Source organism: Drosophila virilis, chromosome X, assembly GCF_030788295.1.
Source record: "Drosophila virilis strain 15010-1051.87 chromosome X, Dvir_AGI_RSII-ME, whole genome shotgun sequence".
NCBI lineage: Eukaryota > Metazoa > Arthropoda > Insecta > Diptera > Drosophilidae > Drosophila > Drosophila virilis.
The window spans coordinates 18,230,199-18,241,617 of record NC_091543.1 but is presented as its reverse complement, the minus strand read 5'-3'; the positions used below and the strand labels follow the sequence as shown (position 1 = coordinate 18,241,617).

At 34.5% G+C, this 11,419-nt stretch overlaps 1 protein-coding gene across 1 annotated transcript in view; it reads right to left on the bottom strand.

Annotated features, from left to right (window-relative positions):
• Window positions 1–353: 353 nt before the first annotated feature.
• The window catches only part of nAChRalpha7 (nicotinic Acetylcholine Receptor alpha7), a 140,972-nt gene continuing 129,906 nt past the window's right edge, over window positions 354–11,419 (bottom strand). Inside the window, exons 10-15 of the mRNA XM_002060140.4 lie at window positions 7,907–8,016; window positions 5,455–5,609; window positions 5,178–5,294; window positions 793–955; window positions 582–725; window positions 354–499 (exon numbers count right to left, since the gene is read on the bottom strand). Of these exons, the coding sequence (XP_002060176.2) occupies window positions 491–499; window positions 582–725; window positions 793–955; window positions 5,178–5,294; window positions 5,455–5,609; window positions 7,907–8,016 (698 nt within the window). The 3' untranslated portion in view covers window positions 354–490. The remainder of the gene's footprint in view (window positions 500–581; window positions 726–792; window positions 956–5,177; window positions 5,295–5,454; window positions 5,610–7,906; window positions 8,017–11,419) is intronic.

The following is an 11,419-nucleotide window of genomic DNA, read 5'->3' as shown; positions in this document are numbered from 1 at the left end:
ATTTTAAATTTGAAATTTATTGTGACTGGTTTACGTTTTGTTCATACTTTTTTTCTATCACAGCAACATATTTGTATACAATATTTTACATACTAAAAATGAAAATCATAGAATAATTGTGAAAGACTTTCCAACGAAACAAATTCAAATTCAAAATAAAAAAAAAAAAAAACTACAAATTATGGTATCAGTAGACGAGAAATTATCTGAAAATCCATATGTCGTACAATATGCTATTATTCAAAGTTTATGAACATAAACATTTTTATTGATAAACTAGGTATAAAGGATACGAATTCAAAGGAATATTAATTTGATAAGCATTCATTTGTTTATGTATTTTTTTCTTTTTTTTTTTTTTAGATAGTTTATGTTTTTAGTTATTATCTTCATTGTATTTTCTTAAATATTTTACAAAAGTAGAAACAATATTTGTACGACTTGTATCAAACTGAAGAATTACGTAGACCGTCAGAGTTGTATGAAGCATTTATGGGAACTAGAAGGAACACAACATGAGTGCAAAATCAAGTTAAAAACTCTTCGTTTTTTTTTTTTTTTTTTGTCTTGTTGCAACTTACAATGAAGTGTGGTGCCGAAAACAATACCGCCAGAGTGGCTATAATTGTGAAAAGCGTGAAAATAATAAGGCACAAACGATCCACGACCATGGCCGCGAATTTCCAATCCCGCGTTATGTCGCCTGTCTCGTCCTCCTTTTTCAGCTGTAAATATCCATTGACAGCGTTTTGGGCATGAATTTGTGAGCTCTGCAGATTCTGATTTACCCACCTGATCGGTTATCCAGCGCAGCTCCTTGAGTATCAGCGCCAGCTCATACTCCGCCGAGGAGCTGAGACAAGTGTGTGAAATGGCCTCGTGCATGCGTGAATCGGCCACGGCGGCGACAGGTCCCACGGGACCCACCGGACCCACGCTGCCATCGTCGCCTTGCCTGTATAAACAACTCATTGCATCAGTTTCATCAATTTCATCGCTTTTATTGTAAACGTCTCTTTTATCCATCCCCTTTATTTGCCTATTCGGCTAGTATTGCTGTTGACTTGACAAACACTTTGGACACTTTGATGCAATATCCTACGATTTTTCATTTTGGCCTTTGTTGCCTTTTGGCTGGCTACCACCTCGGGATGGGGAAGAGCATTATAATATATGCTTATATAACGATATTGTCTCACATCAGGTTCGGCATTTGCGAAAGGGTGTCTTACAGTCGGGAGTGTCCGCCTTGGAGATACCCTACATCCGACGACGAGTCACGTAACAAGCATTCCAACTTCCTTTTGTATATACGAACACACGAACACACACGCACACGCATACACATGTACCGCGACTTTACTGCCTCTTCCCCGCACCCCACACATTTTGGGAAAGGCATTTTAGTGTAAATTTGGGTTTTAATTTAACCGAAGATCAATTCAGGGAGAGAGAGAGAGAGAGAGATAGAGCGAGAAAGAATAAGAGAGAGATAGCGAGAGAGAGAGAGAGAGGGAGACATCAAGCTTTGATTACAAGTCGAAAGAAGAAAATACATTTGAACAGGTGGAAGAACTAAACACAACAAGTTGACATTGAAAACAATACGAAATATACTTTTCAATTTAAATTGAACTGTATCTTATATAAATAATATATACTCTCAAAACTAATTTTGTAAGCCAGACGTTTGGCTTAACGAATCCTTAATCACATCTGGCTGCAAATGCACCTTGAAAGATAGTTAAGTGGCTCCGAGATGAGGTTAAGGAGCGGTAATGGGAACAAAACTGAACTGAAATTTAATATGTCACGCTTGAAAGAATGAGCCAAATAACAATTGAAGACAGTTCGTTGAACATGTCGTTTGGCATTGGGATTTTGCTTTTGTGAACATATTTTCTAAGAATTTCGCATAAATAACCCAACTCAATATTTTTTAAAGACAGCGTAATTGTCACTGGTAGTTTATTGACCCAATTCAGTGGTCCATTGTGGGTGCACAGCTGGGCCACGTGCCTGTGCCCAGGCATTCTGTTTAGTTCCTCCTCAAGGGTTTCCTATTACGATTGTATTTCTGTTTTTCAGTCGTCACATTTGTACGTTCTGCTTGTCACTAAATGCGTGTCCTTGCCACTTGCCACTTGCCACTTGCCACTATTTTCTATGGCTGGGGCATGTTTGTATTTTTGTCGCTGGTATTGTTGTTGCTGCTGTTGTTGTCTTTGTTGTTGCGCCACACATCTTGTCATTGTCATTGTCATTGTCATTGACTGTCATTCGAGGCTTTGCTGAATGGGAACCAGAATGCGGATGCGTATAAGGATGTTTCTTCTTCGAGTTGCTGTTGTTTTTGCTTTTTGTTATTTTTCTACATCTTTTATCAAACTAATGCGTCTTTTGTATACCCTCGTGCAGGGTATTAATATTTTCGCATATAATGTGTAGCGCATATAAGGTCGCATCTGCGACCCTAAAATGTATAAAAATTCTGGATCAGTGTCGACAACCAAGTCGATCTATGTTAGGCTGTTTCATCTGTTTATATCTATGCTTTCTCTTTATACGTCCGTCTTTTTCTCGGCAATGGATCGCTCAACATTTAGGTGCTTGCATGTTCTAGTCTAGTCCTTGTATATAATACAAACAATCGCTCGAATATTGTTGGAACTCAACATATCTGCAAAGCCCTATACAATCGGACAGCTATGTCATATGGCTCTAATAGGCATAATCGGTGAGGAGTAATGCACCTGATTTTGAAGTCAAATGTCTACTAGAGTATTAAATCTTCAGCGTGCCAAGAATAGCCATCCCATATTGTTTTTTAACTACTGACAATGTCGCCAGCTCGTTTACAGTTTTTCAAATCTAATTTATTAATGCTGAATGGCCTTATATTTTAGATAGCAAGGGCATAGAAGATAGCCACAAACAGTTTTTTGTTTCTTTATACGAAGCAAGCCAAAGGGGAAAACAATTTGAATGTTCCGCAATTCAATCATCAAGTTGGCATAGAATATATATAAACATCTCTTCCAGTTGCTTTCCACTGACTTTCAATTTGTATATTTCAGATTCAGTAAGAGGCAAGCAAACAGGAGTCCGAGGACACAAACCTACTCAAAGTAGAACTCGCGTATCTACTCAGCCTACGAAAAACAAGATGAGTTGGTGCCCGAGGAGTTGCGCAAGGAGCTGGAGCTGCGCGTTCGCAAGATTGTGAAACAGGCCAAGGTAACTGATGAGGACTAAATATTTCAAAATATACATAAACAACAAGATACTTATATGGGTTATTGATTGATCAGAATAAATGGAAAATCTTGATGAAACTCATCAAGTTGGCATGGAAAATATCATCAGGCTATAAATTGCTATAGATCTAGATTATTGCAAGCCTCAGATTCTATAAGCAGTTACAAATCAATTTTGTGGAATGGCAAGCATCAAGGAATCTGACGATGCAACCCAAACCGAAGAGGAACACTCGAATCTGCTCAGCATACAGCAAACGGAAGATTTAAGGAAACTCGTTCACCAGCGGCTTCAGGAGTGCGGCTGGCGCGACGACATCCAGAAAATGGTGCGCAGCATTCTGAAGCAGCGGGGCGTGTACAATGTCAGCTACGAGGATATCACAGCCGAGGTCATACCCAAGGCTCGCGAATTGGTGCCCGAGGAGCTGCTCAAGGAGGTGGAGATGCGTGTGCGCGATATCTTGGAGCCGGCAATGGAAGATGAAAAGAATACTAATTCACAAGCAAATGTGTAGAACAAGTGCGCAAAGCGCATCTAAAGACAGTCCTCTTACACACCAAATGCGCTGTCTTTTCATTTGTAGATCGAGATTTCATTTCAGTCTAAACAACATGCAAATACTCTTAAATATTATAGTATACTTCGGCGTTTCCTCTTTGGTTATATGCAAACAAATATTCCATAATAGTTTGCTCGGCGAATATTTGATTTATGCTACCAAAATTTAAAAAGTGATACCCGGAGCTTAAGAAATTCGCATTAACATTACATTATTTTTCCAAATTTCAGAAAAATTAGTTTTTACAAAATGCGTTTTATATATATAGAAAAAGATTAAATATGAATTTTTAGAAAATATTTTCTTCTAATTAAGGACGTTCTTTTCTAAAGATTTCCGCTATAATTTTTTATATTCCATCGCGTTTTCATCCTCAAATTAAGTATATATTTATAAATAGGAACTCTTTCCTAAGAATAAAAACCCGCATTAAAATGTTGATTATCATTAAATCGGTTTTCTGATTTAAGCCAATTTTAAATTTCTACTATAATAAAAAGTCGCCCTACGCATAGCGAAAATTCACTTTAATATTAATAAATGCACCTCTTCTAGTTCCATGGAACTGCAACTTTTCAGCAGAAGAAGAAAAACCTGGAAGCCAAACGAAAGGCATCAGGCTGGCATGGAAAATATATTCTGGTATACTTATTACATGAGATTTAATGTCAGAAAGCAAATTGAAATACATTTTGTGGAATTATGGCCAGCAGCAAGGAGTCTGATGCCACAGCTGATTCTGGGGAAGAACAGCTATACCTGCTCAGCGACAAGGACATGGACACCCTAAGGAATCTGATGTACCGCCGCCTGCACGATTGCGGCTGGCGTGACGATATCCGGAAAATGGTGCGCAGCATTCTGGACGAGAGGGGTGTGAACAATGTGCGCAATGAGGAAATTGCCGCCGAGCTTATACCCAAGGCAAGCAAATTGGTGCCCGAGGAGTTGCGCAGTGAGCTGGAAGTGCGCATTTTGGAAATATTCGATTATTACGCCGATTGATCAGCATATAAATGAATAAATGTGAAGAATACCAAATTCGAGACTGTCTTTTGCATTTGGTATACAAGGATAAAGAATATTTTATTTTTTGAATGCCTCGCTCTGTTCTCGCCAGCAACTTCTCTGGTGTATACTTAGATCAAGTAGAATTGATTGACACTAGATGTTTGACTGATTCTGATTTATTTCTATAGCTGAATCTGCCAAAATATTGCAGCTCAACAGGGTTTCTTTAAGGCCTCATTTTTGGCTAGAAATTATTGGCTTCAGAAATAGCGCTGATTAGTCTTAGAGTCTTATACACCTAAACATACCTCGGAGCGTGTTATGCGCGGAGTTTATTGGACTTTACCTGAACATTGTCCTGTAGTACGTGGGCTGATGGGGCAATGTGGCACTGGCGCAACGATGATTGCAACGAAAGTCGTCGTCTATGTCGAGTACGTTTGCGAGCAGCGATTTAGAGGATCTGTGTGAGTGTGAGACATTAATGAGTGCTAGCATATCATTCAAATGAATTATTTAAATATATATCTTTTATATATGATTATCGAGTATTAGCTGTTAATCAGAGAATGAGAGAGAGAGAGAGGTCGAGACAGGGGAGGAGTGAGAGATAGTTTGGTTACCTTTCCTTAAGCTCAACGTTTTGTATCTGTTGCTTTTTGTCACCAGCATTCGAGGAGCCCGACGACGAGGGCGGCGGCGGGCATTCGTAGCCAACCTGTCCGGGTCTTTGCATGCGCAATATGCAAGGTAACCAATAAAGGAATATTACTCTTATCTGTGTGTGCGAGTTCGACAGAGAGACGGAGTGTGTTGGGTAATGCGGTTAAAAATAATAGCAATAAGTATATTTTTGGATTTTTTTTTTTTTTTTTTTTTTGTATATATAGTATTTTTTTAAACATTTTTTTTTTTGATTTTAAAGCAGTTTATGTTTACGTTTAGTTTGATTAGATTAACAAGTGTTTCATTTAAATTCAGAGTGTTCAGTAAATGAAGTGATTTATGTCGTTGTTATTGTTGTTGTTGTTGTTGTTTTTGTTGTAGTTATTGATAAAAATTAGAAAGCGACACACGACAATCACACGGTTAAAGATATAAAGAGATGAGAGTTTAATTTAATTGCATTTAAGGTTTAGTTTTAGGAAAATTGTTAACGTTTTGGGCATGTTTATAATTTATGTTTTATTTTATTTGAATTTATTTATTTTTTTTTTGTATTAGATAAGTGGAGTTTTGTATTGATATTGTTGTTAAATTTGTTGAGGTTATTTTTGTTGTTGTTGTTGTTGTTGTTGATAACACATGTGGTTGTGAGTGTGTTGAGTGTGTTGGAAGAGGATAGCAACAGCACACGCGTTTTGGGCCACAGACGAGTGCGGGCCACATTTGGATTTGTTGATATTGTTGTAGTTGTAGTTGTAGTTGTACGAAGATAGTTTTTTTCAGAGTTAGTTAGTTAGTTAGTTACAGGGAGAAAAGGAAACAGTTGAAGAGGCATTTGAGTTGGGTTGTTTTTTTTTTTTTAGCGTTGAGAGTTGCCAGTTAACGTAGATGTTGTTGTAGTTGTTAGCCAGAATAATTGTTAGAAAAATAAAAATTCGGTGTGATTATTGTGCTTTGGTTCTCATATGTATGCAAGTATAATAAGTATAGAAAAATTAAAATACTTATAAGGCAATTAATTAGAAGCATATCATTTAAATAAATCAAATTAATTTGCTTGAATGTTCTCTATTCTATGGACTTTTTTCTTAAATGAACTTTAGAAAACAGTCATGGCATATTATTGTATTTAAATTAATCTGTTTAAAACATAATTAGATAAGTCTATGCAACATTACGGTAATACGTTTTAAGTAAATATATATTTATTTCATAAATCTCAAAGCATTTCGTTGTCATCAACTTATTTGCAGCTCGCCATAAAATGTCTTTCTAATTTAAAAAGAACTTAAATTCTTTTTTAGTTTTATTTGTCTCACGTCTGGACTTGAGAAAATGTAATCTAAATAATTGCCAAAACTGGGTTTGTTTTGGACGGAAATTCTATGCAACATTTGCTGAAAGTAAAAAATTAAGAGCTCAAAAAACTTAGATATGTAAGTCTTCTTCTTTCTCTTCTTCTTCCAACTCTTAATTTTTTTTTAAATTATACTTGTCTGTATTTTTTTTTAGATATCACTTAAAAAATATATTTTGAAGCATGAATATTTGATCAAATTAATAAAAAATGTGATAAGGATTTAAGTCAGAAGCTCAAGCATTATAAAATTTCATGTTCCTCTGCAGAAATTTGCTTATCAAATAATAAACCGAAGCACATTATTAACTATAAATATTATGCCTTTTTTTTTTCTTTTTATTTTTAATATAATAAAATAATTGTTTTATGGCTCTCTTTTAGATATTCATCTTCTTTCAAACTTCCAATTTTCAGCTTTTCCTTACGTTTTCGTATAACTTGCAATATGCTTTTCATTTTGCATGCAGCTTAGTGTAAAAGTATAAGAAACTAGTTTATGCATACGAGTTGTAAGTAAATATGTATGCAAGTGTGTTTTTAGTTTTCAATGTCTAAAAGTTTAAATATGTTAAGTTATACATTAGCATGTATATATATGTATATATGGGTAAGTAAATGGGTATAAGATAGTATATACAAAGGGTATACCCAGTTCTTTGGGTTCGTTTTTTGGTTTTGTATGTTGTTTGAGTGAGTGCGTGTTTGGAGTGTGGACTGTGGACTGTGGATTGTGGAGTATTTTGGGTGTTGCTTGTTCTTATTGGCATTTCAAATTTCTTTCTTTTTTTTTTTGAAATGGCCGTTTTGTTTTGACAAAAACAAAATCAATTGAAAAACGTATCAGTATCTCTCAGAAAGCTCAGAAAAATAAAACAAAATTTGTAAATACGTATAAACAAAAACAGAAAAATAAAAGAAAAAGAGAAAGAATCGAGTTTTCTTTTTTTTTTAGCTTGTTTGTTGTTGTTGTTGTTGTTATAAATAAGTAAGTAAGTAAGTAGTTAGCAAGTAAGTTAGTTAAGTTTAGTTAGTTTAAATATAAATATTACCCATTCACTCATTTCATGCGTATCTGGATTTCTATGATGATAATTGAGGATAAGTATGGTTGACACAACTGAAGAGGCCACCATAAACATAATGCAATTGAAATAAGTTCCTAGAAGGACACAAAAATTACACAAACATTGTGGTAATATATCGATTTATCGAATTCGCTTTGCGCTCATTCTATGCTAGATATTTTAATTATTTTTTATTGTTTTTGTCGCTGTTGTTGTTCTTGTTGTTCTTGTGGTTGTTCATTTTCGCATATCTGTATTTCAATACTTGGTACAATGCAGTATCTTGGCATTAAATGACGTTGCCCGTAAACACCTACACATATATATATATATATATATCTAAATATATATATATATATGCCTTTTCCTGTTTCATCGTTATCGTTATCGTTATCGATAAGCAATTGTTGAGTATTCAGTGTGTGTGTTTGTTGTGGTGTTTGTTTGTTTGTTTGTTTATTACGTAAAAACAATATACACATTTTATTTTATTGCTTGCTGTTCTATGTACAAATTTGCATCGTATCTTACAACAAATTTGAAAGGACAACAACAACAGACTCGTAAGAAGGTGTTCATGTTGTTGTTGTTGTTGTTACCCAGTTCTTTCTTAATGCTTACTAAAAGTTTACTTGTGGCAAGTAGTAGGTGTTAAAGTTAGAGAAAAAGTTCAAAGCAGTATATGAAAAAAAATTAGTAAATATATTAACATTTATATGTATATATTTTAAATTTTAATTTATTTTTATTTTTTTCAGTGAGAGTTTAAGTTATTTTACAGGTGTACGCCTCGCCAAAAAAAAAAATAAAAAATAAATAAAAATAATTGTTATAAGTAAATATATAATAAGTTAAGATAAGTAAGTTGGAAAAGCTCAGTGCTACTTAGATATAAAACTCTGCCCCGGTCCCCGCCCTTCTAATCGTAGAGCCCGTCAAACTTGTGGCCCAATTCAAAGGGTGTTCGCTTCCTTTGGACAAGGAACTGTGTGACCTTTGAACTGGACCGCGCGTTCGACATGATGCTCCTTCAAAACTGACTGGCTCTTGCTGCATTTCGCTGATTGACCAGCGACATTAATAAGAATATTGCTCATCGTTTTAAATTTGCTGGTTTTTCTTGGTTAGTTTAAAGCCCTCTTGCTTTTCGGATTTGTTTTCATTTCATTTCATATCATGTCTTTTTATTTTTATTTTTAGTTTTTGTGCACAACCAATTATCCGCAATCATCATTTTTAGTTAAAAATCGAGATCTGATTTGGTTCTTCATAATTGTTGAGCTGTAAATTGATGAAAGATGTGGGTCTTGGGCAAAAGGTGTTGGTTGGTATTCTGTTTGGCTACGGTTGTTGTTTGTACTTGTGCTTGTTATTGTTATTGTTGTTGCTGTTGCTGTTGTTGATAGTTTTGTTAGTATTTTGTTAAATGGCAATTAAATAGGTATGGATCTGGTAAATTAATTGTTTGGATCAGTGCGTTGCAATTTGACTGCTTGGATTTACATATACATATTTATCTTATACTATTTAATTGCATTTTTTTTAGGTTATGCACAGTGAGCGCGAAATCGAAAAACCAAAATCAAACAACCGAAACTCTATGTAAACATGGGATCAATAGGGCAATTTATTTTCAAAATGATATGTGTGCTGCTTCTATCTATATTTACATATGTATCTCGGTTCAATTTGTGGCGTAATGTTAAAGGAAATAGGAAACAAAAGAAAAAACTGTCGCCATTTCACTGTGCATATTAATTAGTAAAATTGCATATTAGCTTTACATACTCTTGAATTTATATTTAGTTATATACTGTTTTTTTTTTTTTTGTTTTGTTCGGGTTCCATACACTCCACTACATAATTGTAGGTTAAAAGGCGCTTTAAGCATATGAATGAATGTTTGTATACATCAACTAGTCGCATATGCATAATGGATATTTATGGAATTACCTTAACGATTGCGCAAAAGTTGGCATACATCAGACATACGTACGATTCAACTACGGTAGGTAGTATTTGATGCACATATGCACACATATGTATGCATATGCATATGCATGTATGTAAGTATGTATGCTAAAGGTATCCATTGGAATAAAAATACGTTATGTGATTTATTTACATGTGTTTTCAGCTAATTGCGTATGATACAGTGGTGTTCTATGTATGTATTGTGTGTATGAGTGTGTGAGTGTGTGAGTATGTGTGTGTGTGTTGTATCTGCGATTGAGCGTGTGTTTGTTTGTTTGTTAAAGAAGCGAAACACCATTAAACATATATTAAAATATGTGATATGCAGTTAGCAATAATTTTGTAAAAGGCTTGGGGTATATTAACAACAAGAGAGTTTCTACCACACTACTTCACAGAGAATTCGAACAAAACTAAACCAATTCCAAAATCGATAAACTAAAATCAAATAATGAAATCAAAAAAAAAAAAAAAGTGGACACAAAAATTTGTAAGACAAATATGTACACATACTTATGGTAATGAAACTCGTTTTGAGCCCGCACAAAATTTTGAGAAAACATACACATATGTACACACACAAATTACTGATTCACTGATTCACTGTTCCAAAAGCCGCCTGCCATCAACCGAACTTAACCAACCGTCCTATCTATTGAACTTTATAATATACATATGTACACCAGAGTACAGTCAGTTTCAGTTGCGGCTTTTCCTAGCTATCCTGTGTTTTTAGGTCCAAGCCGGATGCAATATTGCGATCTCACATGCAAAGGATCAACAAAATTTTGCTATACAATTATTTCTTGCGTGTGCGTATTTAAAGAGCGAGCTAAAGATATAGATAAAGGCAGACATATCATAAGATAAGCGTGTATATATATATAAATATAATTATATATAATTATTTTTATATATATTTATATGTATATATATATATATTTATATATATATAGAGAGAGAGAGAGAGAGGGAGAGAGAGAGAGTGAAGAAAAGTTGAAGACAGACTGAATTAGTTTCAATTTTTTATACATGTATATTAATCACGGACATTACTTTGTTTCCATTGATATTTACATTACTGTTCCCTTTGTAGTCCATGTATAAATGTATCTGTGTGTGTATGTGTGTGTGTATGCAGCTGTGTGTGTGCTAGTTTCCAATTAACAGCGGCCCCGGTCGACATTGACGTAGTCGCAGAAGTTAACGTTGAGGTTGACACTGCCATTGCCCCCGATTCACAATCCCAAAACGCTATTCGGGTGGGATATGTATATAAATATAAAAATATATATACATATATATATATATATATATATATATATATATATAAATATATACATATATTGCATGAATTACTGCATGACACATTCATATTCATATTCACATATTTTGACTCACATTTGTATTCATATCTTGCATGAATGTGCAATACAAACATTATTTGAGATAGTTTTCAGCAATTGTTTATTTTTCATATTGAGCTATATGTGTGTCTGCTCTGTGTGTGCAACTGTGTGTGTG